This window comes from Chelonoidis abingdonii, chromosome 1 (assembly GCF_003597395.2).
Source record: "Chelonoidis abingdonii isolate Lonesome George chromosome 1, CheloAbing_2.0, whole genome shotgun sequence".
In the NCBI taxonomy this organism is placed as follows: Eukaryota; Metazoa; Chordata; order Testudines; family Testudinidae; genus Chelonoidis; species Chelonoidis abingdonii.
The window spans coordinates 119,563,246-119,583,513 of NC_133769.1; the positions used below are offsets into that span (position 1 = coordinate 119,563,246).

The 20,268-nt window shown below is 47.8% G+C and overlaps 1 protein-coding gene across 2 annotated transcripts in view; it reads left to right on the forward strand.

Annotated features, from left to right (window-relative positions):
- Nucleotides 1-17,829, forward strand: part of USP18 (ubiquitin specific peptidase 18) — a 28,613-nt gene extending 10,784 nt beyond the window's left edge. The window contains exons 4-11 of one of the 2 annotated variants that reach the window (XM_032764115.2): nucleotides 2,951-3,096; nucleotides 4,876-4,955; nucleotides 8,833-8,979; nucleotides 10,783-10,878; nucleotides 11,741-11,911; nucleotides 13,074-13,205; nucleotides 14,732-14,781; nucleotides 15,288-17,829. In XM_032764115.2, the coding sequence (XP_032620006.1) occupies nucleotides 2,951-3,096; nucleotides 4,876-4,955; nucleotides 8,833-8,979; nucleotides 10,783-10,878; nucleotides 11,741-11,911; nucleotides 13,074-13,205; nucleotides 14,732-14,781; nucleotides 15,288-15,336 (871 nt within the window). In that variant the 3' untranslated portion in view covers nucleotides 15,337-17,829. The remainder of the gene's footprint in view (nucleotides 1-2,950; nucleotides 3,097-4,875; nucleotides 4,956-8,832; nucleotides 8,980-10,782; nucleotides 10,879-11,740; nucleotides 11,912-13,073; nucleotides 13,206-14,731; nucleotides 14,782-15,287) is intronic. The other variant, XM_032764116.2, reaches the window with a different exon arrangement.
- The last annotated feature ends 2,439 nt before the right edge of the window (nucleotides 17,830-20,268 follow it).

Here is a 20,268-nt window from a genome sequence, read left to right on the forward strand (position 1 = left end):
TCTCCTTTAGCTTGCAGGAGTAAATCACTCCAATCCAGTCTCTGACCTGCACAGTCAGTCACCAGCCTCTTCTCTCCTCTCTGCAGGTTTGCACAGGGCTTTGAGGTCAGGTCCCAAGCAGTGAGCTCCAGGACAGTATTTTGCCCTCCAAACAGCCATTTTCTCCCTTCCACTGCCTGCTTCTGAGGCTCTGCCACTGTCCCTTTCAAAGCCTTGCCTCCAGCTTGTGCGGGCATTGCAGGTGTGGCTGGGCAGGGCCACCAGAACTGTTCTTTAACCCCTTGCTCTCCAGCATGGGGTTTGTATTCCCCATCATACACACCCAGGGGGAAAGAGACAGGATTGCAGTGCTGCAGAGATGTGGAGAGAGACCAGAACTGGCATAGAGGCAGGGGTGAAAGTAACTTACAGGACTTGCCGGTACTGCTGAAGTCTTGAGTGAGGCATGGCCTCATCAGGAAGAGGCGTGGCCTCTCAAGATTTAAAGGCCCTGGGTCACCAGCTGTGGCTGGGAGACCCAGGGCCTTTAAATCAACCAGGGGCTCCTAGCTGAAGAGGTGGCTGGGAACCCCCCGAGGCTCAGTGCCAAATTAAAGGGCCCAGGGCTTTGGCCGCCGGGGGGGACCCTGAGCTTTGCTGGGCTGGGGCAGGGATTTAAAGGGCCCAGAGCTCTTGCCGCTGAGAGGAGCTCTGAGCCCTTTAAATCCCAGCCGCGGTCGGGATTCAAAGGGCTCTGGGCTGCCCACAGCCGCAGGGAGCTCTAAGCCCTTTAAATCCCGGCCTCAGCCCGGCCGCTGGAGCCACGGCCGGGATTGAAAGGGCTCTGGGCTGCCTGCAGCCACGGGCAGCCCAGAGCCCTTTCAATCCCCGCCGTGGAAGCCAGTGTGGTCCAGCATGGCTTACTGGCTCTTGCCAGTACGCCGTACCTGACCAGACTGGCTTACTTTCACCTCTGCATAGAGGTGTCACTGATGTCTGCTTGCTAGGCTTGATATGAGGAGTGGGAAAATGAGCAGTGGAGGGGAGGGAAGGAATCCTCCCCCGATAGCCACAGGGCAGCTCCAGAGCCATTATGGCAGACCTCAGGCAAAGAGATGGTGGGGGAGGGACATGCCCATGTTTCAGCTGGCCCCCTCCCCCTCCCTGGTGTTAAAGTAGAATGAGCCAGGAGAGGGAGCTCTTACTGCATCAACCAGGGAGGAGGGGGCCACTGCTTACCCAGGCTAGGGGGAGTTGTAGGGGGGCTGGGTGGATGTGGAGGGAGCTGCTTACCAGCCCAAGGAGAATAAGGGGAGCTCCCCTCTGCTTCCAGAAGAGAAGAGGGACCTGTGCTGACTTTGAACCTCTGCTCATTCCCCACCTGCTGCCCAGGACTGGATTTCCAGTCAGGCACAGTAGACACATGCCTGAGGCGCTGGTGTTCTAGGGGTGCCTAAAAATTAAAAGTGGGTTAAAAGTTAAAAAGTTAATATGTTCAGCTCCCCTGTGGGCTCCTGGTGTGGGTTGGTGGCTGCTGAGCATGTGGGGCTGGAGCAGGGTGAGCGTCCAAGTCAGCCTGTGTGGGGGTGTTGTGAGCCGTGGCTGGGCCAGGTGGCTGCTGAAGGTGTTGGGAGTGTCCCAGCGCCTTCTCAATCTCGGCCGCCCCGCTGCCTCCACCCCGTGCCAGGGAGGAAGGGTGTGGCTAGCACCTCATTCACTTGCACAGGCAGAGCCAGAGCGTGGCTGCTGCGCTGGGCTGCGGGAGGTATGGAAGGCACAGTTCCCCCTTGCGCTTCACCTGGAGTGGCTCAGACTGGGAGCGCCATGTGTGGCCGAGGGTCCCGTGCATTCCTAGGGAGGCCGTGTTTATATTTTGTTTGGTTTCATTTTTTATGGAAAACACAAAGGTCATCTGTAGGCGGTGGGGGGTGGGGGAGGTGCACTGAAATGCTGTGCCTAGGGGCACATAAGGTGTAAATCCGGCACTGCTGCTGCCACAGAACTGAGTACCATACATGGTACACACCCTCCAGGGGTCCCCTTAAACCCTGTGCCATCTTGCACAGCGTAAGGAATTTGAGAGTAGATAACTTGAGCTAACACTGCAATGAAGAAAAGCCCACAATGGAAAATCTTAATACCAGAGGGACCGTTGTGTGTTGGGCCCAGTCTGGAAGATGCTGAGTGCCCTCAATTCCCCTTGAAGTAAGAGAAGCTAAGGGTGCTCAGTGCATCACAGGATTGAGCCCAAACATATCACTCCTTCTTAGGTTCTAAAATGTACTCCGGCCAGCCTCCTCCTTTCCTGGTGCCACCTTAATCCTAGTTTGTCCTTTGTTACCATTTTCTTCACCCCATTTCTCCTCCCCAGCATCCTATTTCTAACCAAGGGCAGGAAACTGCACCTGCTGAAATTCACTATTTCTACCACCCAATAGGAGGCTGATTTTCAGTCATGTTAAGACTCCTTTCCACAGCTTTGGCAAAATAACTTCCTGGGCAGGGCACCTTTCCAGCTAGGGGAGAGTTGAAATAAGGACTTTACACCAATCCTGTTCGTAGCACACAGCATCATGGGCAGGATTTTCGGTGTGTTGGGGCAGAAGGGAGTGGGTGAAGGGCAGGAAGAGGTATATGTGTCTGGAGCCCACTGTGCTACAGCTAGTCTTTGTTTCCCAGGGTGGCTTAAAGGCATTTCTGGCCCATCCATTCTGCCCTAAATGCAGGAATGAAGTAACTTAGAATCAAGGCCTCTCTCTTTAAAACATGCTGCCTGCCCCACTGGTTGAAGTAGTGCAGCTGCCTCCTGCTGGCAAGTCTTCTTTCTTTACTCCTTTATCGTAGGCATATAGGTAATGGTTGCCTCTTCAACTGCTGTCTGTGTCATTTACTCTGCTCCTTTGGTTATGATGCCTGGTACTTCATACCTGGGATGCTTGCTCATTGCTCCTGTTGCATTTTCTATTCACAGGATCAAAGTGCCGACAGTACATACAGAACAGAAGAAGAGTGTCCCATACCAAATGCTCTTGCTGTTAGAAAAGATGCAGCGTAGCAAACAGAGAGCCGTGTATCCCCAGGAACTTGTCCGCTGTCTCACTTTGCACAATTTGAAATGTAAGTAGTAACTAACCAGCCCCCGTCTGCTGAACAGGGGAAGTCACGAAGCACTAACAAGCTCAGTGTGTCCTCTGACTCACCTCCTCATGTGTTCTAGGAATTGGAGAAATGGTGGCCAGAGCCATGCTGGCTGCAGCAGCCTGCCTGCTGGGGAAGGGCAGCTGGGCCTTATTTTCAGATCAGGGGAGACCGACAGCCCTGGAGAGTGACCTCACTTTTGGCCAGGGGCTGCGATGGCGGCACATATTCTATAGGAGCAGAATGTTTTGCTTTAGGTGGAGGGAGGCACTTTGGTTCTAGACAGAGATGTGAAATGCTTTGGGAGTAGAGGGAGCCAGATTACTGCTTGACATATCTTGTTATATTGGCATGATCATAGAGGGGAAGCTGCACTCTCTCTCTCTCTTATTCGAAAATAAGGCCACGTCTACACTAGCATGTATGTCGGCAAAACTTTTGTCTCTCGGGGTATGAAAAAAACCACCCCCTAAGCGACAGAATTTTTGCTGACACAAGTGCTTGTGTGCTGAGCACTTTGCTAATGGGAGATGCTCTCTCGCCAACATAGCTGCAGCCACTCATTGAGCTGGTTTTAATATATCGACGGGAGAGCGCTCTCCCATCGGCACAATGCATCTAGACGAGCGCTCTTACAGCGGTACAGCTTAACAAGACACTGTTAAGAAAGCTACAGTAGAGATATACCAGCAAATTCAGACAAGGTATAGGCAGGAGGGTAAGCAGTTGAGTGGGCCTACTTACATCAGAGCTAAATGTGTCCCTTTGAGATTGAGTTGCCTACATTTAGCCTTCTCTGTTCCAATGAAAGAGAGATGGCCAAATAAATCTCACAGAGTTCTACAATGTGGCCCACATTCTTTCTTGTCTTTAATATGGAGGAATGGCGCATAGGCACAATAGACTGTAGCCTACAATACTCTGTCTGGATCGGGCTGGACTACTAAAACCTGGGACCTGTCAACTCTATGGGCTGTACCTACATAGTAGAGGCATGGCTGGCTGTAATCTTCTTAGTGGTATGCAAATTAAAGAGCAGATCCTTGTGCAAGAACACAGCCTAAGTATCTGCACTGGGCATTGGGCAGACTTGCAGGGAGATTGAAGGCAAAAACACTGTGCCGCAGGCTGTGGAGCCATTCCGCAAAGCTGCCCCTAGCGCATAGGTAGCCTCCATGGAACAGGGCTCTGTGCTGCACAGTATGTGTGCACTCTCTGCGTAATTCCTAAATTTTACACCCCCGTTCCAGCTTGAGCAGTGGAGCTACACAGGTTCTACCCCAGGGAGAAGGGCACAGGATTTTTCCTTAAGTGTGGTTCTCAGGCATCTTCTCAATGGACTCTTTTAAGCAAGCCCTGCAGAAAACTATCTTCTACGCATCTAGGTTTGTAAATGTGCCATTTGGGCCCAGTGAGAACTCCAAGTGTAAGATTCCTGCATTGTACTTGACTCCTTGAGCCGGCAGGGAATGCTGCGGTAGCAATGTGTTCAGCCCCTGGGTTGGAAGGAGGTGCCTTATATTGTTCTGTAATGAGACACAGAGATTGTTCAAGAGCGACATTGACTGGACTCCAGGTGAAACTCCACACTTTCCTCAGAGGTCAGACAGATGCTTGGCATGGAATGGGGGTGTTGAGGCCGGGGAGGACTGCAGATGAGAAAGTGGGTGGAAACCTCAGGTCTCTGAGAGGGGCTCCAAGGAATGAAATGTGCTGTTTGCAATGCTAACGTTGGTTGTAATGTCTCTGTTTGTCCAGTGTTTGTCCAGTATGACGCTGCTCAACTCTTCCTGAGCCTCTGGAACCTAATTAAGAGTCAGATCACAGATGGACAGCTGGTAAGTGCTCTGACTGAAAAAAGGAATGTGCCACCGGCACCCTAGAGATTCCACAGCTTTCCCTGTTCACTAACCTTGGTTCTCTGTGAGCTTACATGAGTCACCTCCATCCTCCTCATCTGGCATCCTGCTACCGAGAAATCCTGCCTCTCACCTCCCAGCCACAAGGAATCTTGCAGCCATGGGCTTTGGCAATTCAAGTCTCAATTAAAATGTATCTGTACATCTTTCAGACCACACCAAGGTGATAATTCCCTTTGTGGGGGAAACTGCTTGTTAATAGGAAAAAACACGTTTCTTTTGCAAAATTGGGTTTGGTTAACTCATGTTTCTTCCTACTCAAATGTACATAAATGTTGTTCACTGTTATCTTTAAACAGCCCCCCCCCCCGCATTAATGTCTGTCAGCTGCCTCTAATATTCAGTAATGTTTTACATGTTATCTGGATGGTAGTTCCCCCCATTGGAGGTTCCTAGGCTAACAGTAAACAGTAATGCTGACTTTCCTCCACCCCAGTAGCACAGTTTGTTCATGCAGGTTCAATACAAAACTATACATTTAAGTGTCTCACAGTTAAGGCCCTATTGCTACCATAGCCTATGGGATCTCCTATGGCATTTATATCAATGGTTCTCACCCTTTCCAGACTAACATACCTCTTTCAAGAGTCTGATTTGTCTTGCGTACCCCCAAGTTTCACCTCACTTAAAAACTATTTGCTTACAAAATCAGACATAAACATACAAAAGTGTCACAGCACACTATTACTGAAAAATTACTTACTTGCTCCTTTTTACCATATAATTATAAAATAAATCAATTGGAATATAAATATTGTACTTACATTTCAGTGTATAGTATATAGAGCAGTATGTCATTGTCTGTATGAAATGTTACTTTGCACTGACTTCACTAGTGCTTTTTATGTAGACTGTTGTAAAACTAGGCAAATATCTGGATGAGCTGATGTACCCCCTGGAAGACCTCTGTGTACCCCTGGCTGAGAACCACTGATTTATATTGCCCTCATTTAAATGCTGTGAGGTACTCTCTGTCTAGGTAGATGAAAGATCTGGTTTCAAGTCTTAAAGAAGTGACACTGCATTAAGTGTCCAATACAGCCACTGTCACACCTGCCTAGGGAAAAGCATCAGCTGGGTGGTTCATATCCATGGGCAGCAGGCTTGTATTATTTTTGGTGGTGCCCAAGTGGATCCGTCTCATCCATAGGATGCCTACCCCTACCATGTGCTTCAGGGGGACGTGGGGTCCAGAGTGGCCTGGGGGGTTAGTGGGGTGCCTAGCGCCGACAGCAGCGAGCAACCCTGCTCTGCCCAGCCTCTTCCCACACCGGCCCCATTCCACCTCTTCCCTGAAGCCCCTGCCCCTGAGCAATGCCAGGAGCTGGTGATGTTGAGCGGAGTGGGCTGGGGCCAGGTCACTCGCTGCTGCCAGTGCCAGGCCCCCCGCTAATGCCCCAGGCTGCCCTGGCCCCCGTCACTCCCTGAAGCACAAGGTAGGGGTAGGCACCACCATGTTGTGCGACAAACACTTGACAACATTACTGGACTTAGTGACGGACAGTGCGGGCAGGTGGGTATTATGTTATTCAATCATTCAACCCATAAAATTGCACACATTTTGCCACACTGAAAAAAACCAAAAAAACAGTAACCTAGCTAATAATAAGAATAATAATAAATTCAACTCATATAATTAATGAAAAATGTGTGTATACTGTATATGAGATTATATGAGAAATGAAAATGAGCTTGCTTTGGGATTTTACAAGGCACTTATATCATTTAAACAGATTTGGTACCTTGAATAATGATAACACTTCTTGCAAATCACGTAAATAGGGAACGCATGGTCTCCTTCCCTCAACCCATTGCAAAGGCACAGAGGTTATTGCTGGCTGCCCTAGGGCTGCAGAAAACCATATGGGGAAAACATATGGAAAGAAGAGGATCAATTTATACAGAGGGCTGAAGGAGACTCCCATAGTGCATTAATTAACACTTAATAAATACATAGAAATTAAATATGTTACAGAGATAAGAACCTGTAATGACAGACTTTACTTCATGAGAAGCTCCAGAGAAAGAAGACACAGAGGGAGTAATGGTAGGGGCAATCCTAGGGAGACCAAAGGGGCTGGTAGAGGGAGCAGACAGAGAACAAGGGTAGAGGCAGAGTCACTGCAGGGTTGACCCAGTCTTCTGCCTCTCCCCTGTGGGTGGAAACACTGATCACTATCACTATAGGAGGGAACAATAGAATGGAATGCCCAGAAGAATGAATGACTTGAGGACAATTTCCTGAAGGGACCCTTACCCTTGGAGAGCTTTTCTGGCTCCAACATTTACATTTCTATACAGGGTGGTTTGGCCCACAGAAATAAAAATCTGCACATCTTCCATGTGTTTTTGGACCAATGGAAAAAAACAGGTACAATTCATGTGACTTTTAAAATTGCCTATGAAAATATAAATGGACTTCTTGGCAAAGAAATTGTAAGTTTTCTTACCGGAAAAGTCACAAACTGTCTGGAAAGGAAGAGTAGACTGAATTACTTGCCTTAGTGAAATTAAATATCCAGAGAATTGCTGCGCCTGTGATGATGATGACCAGGGCTTGCTCACATGTGGCTCCTCCTCCCCGTGCTGTGGAGGCACAGCCAGGCAGGCTGCATCTGCAAGCAGGCACCCTGCCTCAGGTGCAGCTCCCATGGGCCCTGCTGGCCAATAGACTGGGAGCCTCTCGGCCAATGGAATGGGCTGGGCTGGGGGGGCAGAAGGCAAAGAGGGAGATTGTAGGGAGCGTTGGAAGAGGGGAGGCAGTGGGGGAGGGGAGTGGTCTGGCACAAAGAGGGGGACTCTCTGGAGAGGGGTGACGGGCACAGGGGTCATTGGGAGTCTCTCGAGGGGGCAGAGGGTTGTGTGGGTCTCTGTGGGGCAGGGGGCCGTGATGGATGGAGCCAGCTGCAGCCTGGGTCTGCTCTGCGGGGGGTGTTGTTATAGTCCCCTCAGGAAGCCCCCTCCTGTGTATTTTATGCCAGCCCCAGGGTGTCCATCGCTGCTCCTTTTCCCCGCCCATGGCTTCATCTGTCTGTCCTCACAACCCCCAGCTGTGTCTGTGTGTCTGCCCCCACAACCCCTGGCTGTGTCTGTGTGTCTGTCTGATCCCACAACCCCCCAGGCTGTGTCTGTCTGCCCCCACAACGCCCCCCGGGCTGTGTCTGTGTGTCTGTCTGCCCCCACAACCCCCCGGGCTGTGTCTGTGTGTCTGTCTGCCCCCACAATCCCTGACTGTGTCCGTGTGTCTGTCTGTCCCACAACCCCCGGCTGTGTCTGTCTGTCCCACAACCCCTGGCTGTGTCTGTGTGTCTGTCTGTCCCACAACCCCCCGCTGTGTCCATGTCTCTGTCTGTCCCCGTAACCCCCCGGCCCACTGGCTGTGACTATGTGTCAGTCTGACAGGGACAGACTCCTGCTGCTCACTCTGCCCAGGGCTGAGAGCCGCTGCCTGTAGCTCCCTTCCCCTCCCTGCTCTGGAGATGTGGCCAGGCAGTTCTGGCACCGCCCCCTGCAGCTCCCATTGGCGGGGGTTCCCAGCCAATGGGTTGTGAGCCGGGTCAGTGCTGGGGCCTCTCTGGGGATGGGGAAGCTGCTTGTTGGGAGTGGGAGAGCTGCTCCTGAGGTGAGAGTGCCCCACGTCATTGACCCCTGGCGCGGGGACCCCCAAAGCGCGAGGCCTGGTGCCCAAACATTGGTGGAGCTGGGCCCACCTTCAGGAATACTGGTGGAGCACCACGAGCCCATATAACTCGCCACCTATGTTCATATCCATTTCTTGTTCTTTTCTACTCTTCAGGCTGACAGGTTGACCACGCTGTACACTATCAGGGTGCAGGAGTATCTGGTTTGTCAGAAGTGCTCCTTTGAAACAAAGAGGGACAGCAACATGTTAACCCTCCCACTCCCAATGTTTAATTCCTGTTCTCAGCGACTGAAGACATTGGTAGGTTCAACACTCCAACACTCTGCACTTAATGGGAAGGAAGAGTCCACTCTGTCAGGCACAGACATCAACTTCCGGTGCCTCTCCTCCTAGGGGCTGTAGCCAGTGTCTGTGCAAGGGATACTGACCTTTCAAGTGATGTAAAACTCTGTTTATCCCAGGTGGATTTACAGGTGGAAGATTAAGCTCTTGAGGCTCCTTTCTGAAAAGCGTAGGGGAAAATTCTGGTGTCCTGGCTAGGATTCCCCTCTCTGGGTAAAACACCTCCTCTAAAAGCTCTCTGTGCTTATCAGAACTTAGATGCAGAAATACTGCAATTGCCTACAGAGTCCTTGTACTATTAATACTGCAGTACTGTGTTTAGTGTTGCTCAGATGCTACAGTGACGAGGGAGTCGTATAAAACGTTTAGATAGATAGATACTATGTTGTTCAATGATATTTGGATTCAAAAGGCCTGATTCTCATTTACACTAAGGCTCCTTTGCACTTCTGTAGCAGTGTGCATTTAAGGGATCTTAAAGAGGTTGTAAATTACATTTACATTTCAACACCTTTTTCCTGAATCAACAGTCCTCCTTATCTCTTCAACTGGTGCAGTTGTCCCAGGGACCAAAGAAAGAGGGGACACCAGTTGAGATGAATCCAAAGATTTGTTTCTTAAAACAGGAATTTTGTAGGAGTTCTGATACAGCAGAATCACAACATACGTGTGTGTGTGTGTGTGTGTGCATAGCCCCTTGTGGGCTAGGAGGGGTAGTAGCAGGGCATGAGCTGTACCGGAATGCTCCAGAATGCCATTCCAGCATGCCGGAAGGGCGTTCCCGTACTATTTCTTTAAAGACTCCAACACTGGATGGTAGGTAAAGTGGGGATTATGAGCATTTTGCCACTGACTTCAGATGGGATTGTGATCAAGCTCTAGGGCGAAAGGGAAGATTTAGAAGGCCAAGATTTTCAAAAGTGAGTAGTGATTTTGTGCCCCTCAGTTTCTGGGAACCCAACTTGAGAGACCTTAAAGGCACCTGATTTTCAGAGGATGAGTGCTCAGCACTTTCCCAAAATCAGCCCCCTTTTAGGCTTCTCCAACTGGGCCCACAAAAATGAAGGCATCCAAAACCACTAATTATTTTTTAAAATGTAGGCCAAAATGTCCACAAATGCAGTTTCATGCTCTTGGTGTAGGGTTGCACATTCCATTGTGCTTGACCCACAGCCTTTCTAACAGAACACTCCTTGAGCAATGTTTTGCTTAAGTTACTCCCTTCCTTCCTCTGCTGGAAAAGAAAATGAAACCAGGTTGTTGGGATTTGAACTAAACAGAAAGCATAACTGGAGCTCTGCCTTGGCCTGTGTAGACTAGGAGACTTTTTTTTTTTTAAAAAATGAAGTAAGGTAACTTGATGTAGCTAACATGACTTGAAACACCACCTAACACCTAGTGTACACACAGTTTAACTCTTTAAAATTGTGTTAGCTTGTAACCTAAGAGGGAGTCTAAAATTACAGTACAACAATATGACAAATAGAGGGAAGCAGGAGAGGGAAAAATTAAACTTTTAATGTGAAAAAGAAGCAAAGGGGAAAAAAAGCCTTTAAAATCAACCAACATGCCTTTTGGGTCTCCTTTATTCACAGTAAAGAAGCAACAAAACCAATTGATTTTCCTTTGCTAGACACCTGAAATACAATACCTTCTGAAGGTTTGCCTTGAAACTGCAGCCTTTGAAATGAAGCAGAAATAGACATGTAACTTTTCAGAAGAGTTCTATTTGGCTGACAGAATCCTTCTCTGTGTTTCTAGGAGGATTCCCTGAGTTGCTTTTTCCAGCCTGAACTGCTGACTGACAATAACATGTGTCTCTGTGACCAGTGTGAAAGGAAAACACCATGTCTGCAAGTAAGTGAGCGTTTCCCTAATTCTGCCTAGACATGGAATTGCCACTGGGGTGGGAGTGCTGTCACTGCAGGCGTATAGCAGTGCAGTGAGGCTTAATTGGCAAGACAAGCTATATTAATGTTGCCAAAATAAAAGAGAAGGACCCCTCAAATATCTGTAAGGGTGAGTATAACCCATCCAAGTTAGGATAGTACCACCCAAAGTCTCCTTTGCAGGCCATTGCCCAATAGGGACATTCCCTATTAGCATATCTCTCACCCATCCTGCATTTTGTAGGAAAGCCACACTATTCTTGCCAGCATCCCACCATGCTGCACCGGGCAACTCCCATACCTGCCTGTGCCTGCTGTGATCCCTCTAACAGGTGCTCTCCTCCATCCCCTCCTGTGTCCTTGTGTAATAGGCAGAGGGAGCAGATACATGACTAGTACATGCTTCAGGGTAAGGATAGTAGACAGAAAGCGAAGTAATGCACAAAATGGACACCTTAAGGCTGAGCCTCTGAATCACACCAAAGATGAGAAACTTGGTGATCATGGCTCCATTACATGTATGCATAATCCACTCTGTGTGTATGTGTGTAAAAATGTTTAGCACCTGCATTCCAGGATCCCCCAAACAACTATGCCTATATTTCTGACCTACAGCTCTTCATGCTGTTCCAGTTCTAGGAATAAAATGTGAACAAGTGCCTTATATATATGCCTAAAGCTGAACTGTGGTCTTCTAAAGTGACAGGTTGGGGGAATTAGTTCACTGTACCACTAACCATTCTCCACCCTAATTGCACACACACTGATCTCAGCATCTTCATCCATTCTTGATTCTTTAGTTTTCAGTTCAAGTGTTTATTGCTTTGCAGGGCATGAGGCTAGCATGTCTGCCACACACCCTTACCCTTCACCTAAAGCGCTTCTACTACAGGAAATCTTCCTGGACTCAGAAGATCAGCTACTCTCTGCCTTTTCCACAAAGCCTTGATTTCAACCAGATCCTGACACAAGAGCAGTGTCACCCAGATGCTAAAGAGAAGGTGAGACATTCTCATCCGTTGCACTTCGGGGAAGCAGATTTCCTTCTCTTCTATTCACTCAGTTCTCACAAGAAGAGACTCGCAGGTCAGACAGACATTACCCTCAGTGTTCTCCATCTTTCTAATAGAGTTATGTCCTGGGCTTTAACTATACCTGATGGTGTTCTACACCTGTGATTTTAACCCTTTGCACTATTCAACTTTTGTGCTTAGACTTTGCTAAACCAGCAAACCAAGACTGTTGCTACCAGGCCCATCTACCACACCGACCTGACTCAGAAACTTATACCTTCCTTTTTCTGAGACCAGGTAGCATGGCTGTCTCAGTACTGCCTTGTTTCCAGCTTGCTACAGAAAAAAATCAAGGCACACTCCTCTTATGTCTTATTTCATCACAATGGTGTCTGAGAGACAAATCCTGCCTTGGTCTGCATCCCGCTCCCCAACTTTATTGATACTGAAGCCTCAATGAGCAGCAGAGCTGATGTTTCACTGTGTAGGAGGCCAGGGTTTGGGGCATCCACTCACAGCAACCTGTACACTGGTGCATGCCATGGAACTGTGTTTAGCAGAGATCCATCTATGCCACTGTAGGAGGGTTTCATCTCAACAGGACAGGGACATAGCTGGTGGATATATGTGCCTACGTGCAGCTGCTGGTCAAACTTCCTGCACCCCTCAAGTCATGAGGGAACAGCAAGACCTTGAGGTTGCAGTTCTGGCTGCCGACTGGTTTTGTTGCTGTTCCATAGTTTGGTGTGGAAAGGAATGTTTCCTTTCTCCCCACCACCTAGTCTCCAGGATACTTCCCTGCTCACAGTCGGTTTCTTCAGATTGTGTGGAGGAACCAGGATTTGGCTATAAGAACAACAGGAAAATCTAATCGAATTGGTGGTATTTATGAAGTATTTAGAGCCTTGGTATCCAGGTGCCTGTTTGGGAGAACTGAATAGTTAGGAAGAATATCCGTCACACAAAGCTGAAGAAAATGATCTTTATCTTCCAGACAGGGCCATCATCATCCTATCACCTTGCTTGATTGGGGAGGATGTTTCACCTTCTCCTGAAGTAAATGGACTTCTGTTATGGGTGTTTGTCTCTGCTCATCAGCCAGAATTAGGTCTCAGCTGCATTGACAGTATCTCTTTGTGGCTCTTTTTAGGCAGACTGGCAGTATGATCTCTTTGGTGTTGTTGCTCACTCGGGATTAGCCAGCTTTGGTCACTATTGCGCCTACATTCGGAGTCTCACAGAAGGCAAATGGTACTGCTTCAATGATTCCAGTGTCTGCCAGGTGAGGAAACCAGACCCACAACTCTTCTGTCTTCTCTGCTGTGCATTCTTTTGATCTCTAGCTATGCCCACAAAAAAAAGCACCTCTAACTCAAATTGATGTGTGTGACTGGACTGGTGCTGAGATTATTTCTCCATCCCATTCCCTTATGCTACAAATGTCGGTGGATGATTTATTGCCAGTGAAGAAGAGGGACCAGCCACAAGAAGTGTCATGCTTTCCTCTGAGCTACTGCAGAGAATTCTTTCCCAGGTGTCTAGCTGTTGAGTCTTGCCCACATCCTCAGGGTCTAACTCAGGGGTCTCAAACACGCGGCCCGCAGGATTATTTTCTGTGGCCTGCAAGCTCCTCCTGCCCCCGCCCACTGCCCTCCCCCTGCGTTTACCTAAAGCGGCTCTGGCCCAATGCACACCGGGGGCAGGGCAGGCTCCCTGCCTGCCTGCCCTGCCCCTACGCTGCTCCGGGAAGCAGCCGGAACCTGGAGAAGGAGGGGTGCAGGGGTGTGTGTGGTTGTTGCTTCAGGCACCGCCCCCAGCAGTTCCCATTGGTCGTGGTTCCCTGTTCCTGGCCAATGGGAGCTGCTGGGGGCGGTGCCTGAAGCAACAGCCACACACACCCCTGCGTCCCTCCTTCCCCAGGTTCTGGCTGCTTCCTGGAGCAGTGCGGGGGCAGGGCAGGTAGGGAGCCTGCGCTGCCCCTGGTGTGTGTCAGGCCGGGGCCCACCACCCGAATTTCCCCTGAAGCCGAACCCCCTGCCCTGAGCCCCCTGCTGCTCCTCTCCTGCACCCTGACCCCATGCCTTGAATCCCCTGTGGCACCCTGTACCCTTCCTGCACCCCAACCCCCTGCCACACCCTGCACCCGACCCCCTGCCTCACCCCTCCTGCACCCCAAGTCCCTGCCCTGAGCCACTGCCACACCCCACATCCCTCCTTCACCCCCTGGGAACAGAGGGGGCGGAGTTGTGGTGGAGATTTCAGGGAAGGGCTTGGAATGGGGGTAGGGAAGAGGCGGGGCAGGGGCAGGGCCTCATGGAAGGGGTGGAGTGGGGGCAGGGCTGAGGGCAGTAAATGTGGCTCTTGGGCCAATATATTAGTCCTCATGTGGCCCTCGCGGTCATTTGAGTTTGAGACCCCTGGTCTAACTGATTTCCATATTAGGATTTGGGCAGGAATCCCCTCCCTCCCCTCGAGTCAGATTGGCAGAGCCCCTGGGTTTTTTTCTCCTTCCTCTGCAGCATGGGGCACAGGCCACTGGGTGGTTTGAATTAGAGTAAATGATGGATTCTCTGTAACTTGAAGTCTTTAAACATGATTTGAGGACCTCAGTAACTGAACCAGTGGTTATGGGTCTATTATAGGAGTGGGCGGGGGGAGGGGGGTGAGGTTCTGTGACCTGCAACGTACAGGAGGTCAGACTAATGATCACAATTGTCCTGTCTGACCTTAAATTGGAGAGTCTATGATGTGTCTAACCAGCATTCAAGAGTTCTTACCAGCACTCTGTGTATGTTTGATTCACTGCAGGTATTGTGGGATGATGTCAAATGTACCTATGGAAATTCACATACCCACTGGTAAGGGGGTGTATCTTTATTTTATCTGATGCTGCTCTGGAGTAAGGAATGGGGTTAGTGGTGGTATGGAAAACAATCTGAATTGTCTTTGTCAGAGGACACAACTTCTCATATTATGGCCATGTTAATACACTATTACCTGGCTGTAGTAATACTGGACAGCTACAACTGTGTGAGCAAAAGCGATCTTTCATTGTCCACCCCGCATTACAGCCAAGCCCACAAAGAGAGTGAGGTGCTAAATACTTGAGGACCCTGTCAGTCAGAGTCTCTCTTGCTCCTCCCTCTGCACTGATAAATCATAAGAGAGCAAAAGGTAGAGCAAATCCATCCTGCCAATATAGCATCTTTACTCAGTCACCGTTACAGTGCGATCTGAGGTGCAAAGGAAGGATGAGGTCACCTGACCTTGTGGTAGGACAACTGAAAAAAAGCTAACCCAGGGAAGCGTGTCTAACTACAACCCGCCTCATGCACGCATTTGTTTTGCTCTTTTCTTCTGCTAGGGGTGAAACTGCCTATCTCCTGGTTTACATGAGAAAGAATCCCCAGTAGCCTCATCCAGGCCTGCTTTAGGGACCTGGGGGCTCTACGCAGGCCTCACCCTATTTATGGAATCTGACAACCGTGCTCCAAGAAGACTATCTACAAATCCATCAGTACAGCAGAGTGGGAGCCGTGAACTCAGTTCAGCAGGGACATGTCACTGTGTATAGTGTGTGTATGGGGGAATGGAAAGGTTCTGTGGGGGAATGTGACCACCCTCTGTGTTGTCTCAGTCTCTGCCTCCTGGAACTTGATATGTATCAGACAACAGAGAAGAGCAACCACTTCCCCTTCCTGCTTTCTGTCTTGTGCTGCCCACAGAGCTTGCAAGCATCCTCCCTGCCTGAACAATCCTCAGTCAACTTAGTAAGTGTTCAGATCAAGACCAACAAAAGGAGAAACACAGCTGGGAAGCACAGTCCCCAATGCGCCATCAGGGTGGGTGGTGCCAGGGTGGGATTGTGGTTGGGGCTGGATCATCTCAGTTAACAAGAAATTGGAGAATTATCAGTCACTTTTTGTTGGGGGAGGGAGGTAAATGACACCCCCAAATCGCCTTCCCCTTGATATGCACATTGGAGGCTGCTGCTGTTTCAATGCACCCCCAGCAGCAGCAAGCTGCTGTTGCGGATGCACTGAAGCAGCAGCAACAGGGTCTGTTCCCACTTTCCCCCCCAGCCTGCTCCTCTCACTCACCCCTGGGGTTCTTGGGCTGGATGGGGCTCCAGGGTGGGGCTTCCTGATCTCTAGGGTGACCAGACAGCAAGTATGAAAAATCGGGATGAGGGTGGGAGGTAGTAGGTGCCTGTATAACACAAAGCCCCAAATATTGGGACTGACCCTATAAAACCGGGACATCTGGTCACCCTACTGATCTTGAAGATGCCCCTCTGACTCGCCCCCGGGGGTGGTCTACAAAGCAGGCAGCAGGAAGTGCTGGGGCTCCAGCAGCAGGGAAGGAGCAGCAGCCTCATGTAGCGGGGCGGGTGTAGGTAGGTGAGAAGGGGAGACCTCAGCCAGATGCCCTGAAGCATCTTCCCTTTCTGGACTGCACAGACACACAGCCAGGGGGAGCCACTGCCTCACTGCTGGGTGTCCCAGTGAAAAGGGGTCTGAGAAATCTGGGGGGCCTGTGTGCTGCCCCCTCCCAAGCAGTGCCTCTGCTCCCCCCCCCCAACCTAGATTGCCATTGTCATTTTCTGGTGGCTGCTGCACAGAAATTGTCATTCTCACTCATGCCTGCTGCTGCCAATGACTGTGCTCTGCAGACTGCCTCTCAATCATGCCTCCTACTGCCTTCTAGGCTGTGCAGGAGGGAGTGGGTCTATGAAGAAAATCATCTTAATCAGCAGAAAAAATCTTTATACTATGCCACATATTTATGACCTCCTTGTGCCATTGGTTCAGCTTGCACATTGGCTCCAACTTCAGCATCATGCAGCTGGAGGGAGGACTTGGGAATTAGGAAGGAAGACGATTGAACATCAGTGACAAGTAAAAATCAGAAGTACACATATTTATAAAGTCTCATCATCGGGTACACTAGTTTCACATTTTCTCAGTAGGGAAAGTTATAATTTTGGATTAGGACCACATTTTACAGAGCCCATGTGCAGCTAGTCCTTTGGAAAGAGACAGTGACATTGGGCGGTGCTGAAGAGAATGCTTACTGTATCTAGACTAGATCATCCTGGAATATCTGCAGTGGCATCCACTTCATATCTGATAAGAATGAGTGTGGTACCAACTGAATAACAACAGAAGCTGTATGTGTTCTGTCTTTATGGTTATCATGAAGAAATCCCCAAGATAATGCCTATAAGTGATAGATTTTTTTATGTAGATTTTAAATGGGCTTTTGGGAAGGGAAGAGGGAAAGGGGAGGTGAAAGAGCTAGAGTGTAACTGAGAGACGGATTATAGTTAATTAACAGGTAATTACACCATTGTTTGGACAATCTATTTTATTCTGTTCTGCATTTTATTTGAAACATATTAATAGCTTTAAATTATTGCAGAAGTTGCATTGGTTGGCTCAGTATAAACTAAAATATATAAATACAGGGCAACCTATTTTGGTGCTTAATATCTCTAAAACTATCCAATAACACATTATTGAGAAGCATTTGATCATATAGATTAAGCATCTGTTCAGTCAATTATCATGCAAAAGATCATAAACAGTGACACAAACATATAATTTTTATATTATTATGAACAAAACATTGTGTGGCAGTGTCCCTTGAAAATAAGCTTTATCCATATTTTCACACAATCATCTCTTATTTCTCTGAAACCTAGTTGACAGCTTACTGCTTGGATTCTGTTAAAGCATATTCTCTGATGGACTATGAACCAGAGGCGAATCAAGCCTAACTTGGACTGGTTTAACCAAATGTTTGCCTTTCTCCCCAACTTCCTTTACACCCCACCCCCCTCTGTCATTGACAATCATTTCTTCCCTTCTGGCCACCCTTCCTGAGACAGATTTCCACCTGAATCAAGCAGTGGAACGGAGGTTAAGGATAACCTAGGCATGGCCCAATATCTAAATAAGTACTTTGCCTCGGTCTTTAATAAGACTAGTGAGGAGTTTAGGGACGATGGAGGGATGACAAACGGGAATGTGGATATGGAGGTGGATATTACCGCATCTGAGGTAGAGGCCAATGAGGAGGTGGTTTTCTGTCGTGATTGTCTTTCGCCTTCATTAATTATTTTTTTTTTCCCCTGTGGACATGGTTGTGTTAATTTGTGCTGTTTAATGATGCCATCAACTTCCATGGATGTCTCAGATTTTGTGAATGTATGCTGTACTTATGATTCATTCTTTTTCTGGGTTTTTTAGCAAAAGTGTGTGTCACACTGGAATCTGACGTTAAAGACTTCCTTGGCTGCCAATAAGGATTTTCTTTTAAAGCGGCTTGGTAGACTTCTCTTCTTTTGTGGGGGGAATTGTTCAGAAGCCGGCTGATGAAATGTTAAGGGATACTGGTTAATTCTTCTATTATTTTATAAAACTACTTTTTGTCTACTTGCGTATCAGTGTAAATTCAACTCATTTTGTTTAAATATGCTTTATTAATACATCCATATCTAAATGAAAAAAATTAGTATTTCAGTTTTCTTTGTTCTTCATGTACGTGGGTTTATTCCTAATTCTTCTTATAATGTCTTTCCACCTTGTTTCTTTACTCTGATAGTAGTGCACGGAGCGATGAGTGCTGCAATTGAAGTTTAATTTAACTTTCGTCTTATTCATTTAGCAACCAAGTGATCTCTTGAATTTGTTCCCTAATTGATTCTGGCTGGGTTTAGTGGGTAGGTGTATATTGAAAAACAACATTCACTGTTAGCCTTCTGTGATTATGGTTATGGACTTCCAGGCTTTAGTCTTTGCTACCCACCTTTTTCCATGACGTCTTGTCTGTGCTTTAGGGTCAGTCATTCCACTGCTGAGAATGCAGTTTCACCTCTAACTTGCGTCATAGTTACTCTACAGTCCATAACCCCATCTCTCTAGCCTCTGTATTCATGGAGTGCCAGCCTGTTCATGGATGCTTGCAGTGTTCGGTATTGTTCTTCCAAACAGTCCCCCAGTTTACCAATTCCTCCTTGCTGACATGGACCTCTTAGATAATTTATGTGAATCAGAATAAGTTTCTTGAACAAGCAAGGGTTCAATATACAAATCGAAGTAGGGGAAAACCAAATGATTGCACTATCATAAATACATTGCTGAGACTGTTTAACATAATTAAGATTTTCAGTTTAAATAAGTTTTGTACCAAATCTTTGCACATTTAGTAGCTGGCTTTGCTCCTACCTTTTATGAGCAGCTGCTGTGCGCTATGCTTCTCGGTGAGGTCTGGGGGTGTCTTGTCAATAAACGCCATGTTTGTATTTTTATAAGCCGAGCACTGCTCACAGGTGTTTGGTTTCCTACTGGGAATTCTCTCTCCTGATTTTTGCACTCTCTTGCCTGTGATCAGTAGCAAAGGCATCTGTGAGTGTACAATACACAGATGACGCACAAGGATACGTGTATTTATCTCTGCTATGGCTTCTGGTTGTGTCACTGCCTTATTCAAGACTGACTATTTTTGGTATAATTACCCTTAAATATCTTTGTGTGTACATTTCCGTGGTTATATGCGTAGGCTATGATTAGTAGGACTCGCATGCTCTTTCGTGACTATATGTACATCTGCACTACCTGTTAAACTATGCCCTGTGCTCTGGCGTTGGCCAAGCAGTCCTGGGTCCACCTGTATTTCATGTTACAGTTTAGGTATTAGATTTTTCAGGTCAGGAGATTCATTTTCTTCATGTATTTTGTGGTAATTAATTTGGACCTCCATCTTGACAGTAAGAGACAGATGGTGAGGTATATTTTTATTGGTCAACTTCTACTGTGAAGAGAGAAGCTTTCAGGTTCAGAGTTCTTCTCATTGTCCAGCTCTGCGAAGAGCTGTGTGTAAGTTGAAAACTTTCTCTGTACCAAGAGATTGGTACATGATTCTACCTCACCCCCTTTGTCTTTGATTTCCTGGTACGACACTTACAGGCTCTCGTGGTCCTTAACTTTATGTTTTTTTGTTTTTTAAACTTCTGTGTCTAGTCCCCTGGAAACTGCTTTTGCTGATCAAAGTTTAACTGTGGTTACCGATGTTATCGTGTCTTAATATCATACTCTTATTAGACCAGAAAAGTTGTTCTGATTTTGCATAATTTTGTTTTTTGTTTTGGGGTTTGTGCGTTTGCACGTGGGGTGGACGGCATATTAATTCTTTTTCAGTTCTTTGAAAAAACATTTCCCTCAAATGTTTGGGCAATTATCACTGCTGACAGAGCTTATTTTAATTACTCTTTTATATTTTTTCCTTGAATTTCTGAGGCTGTTTTGGCATGGCACTTCTCTATATGGAGCTATAACGTGGTC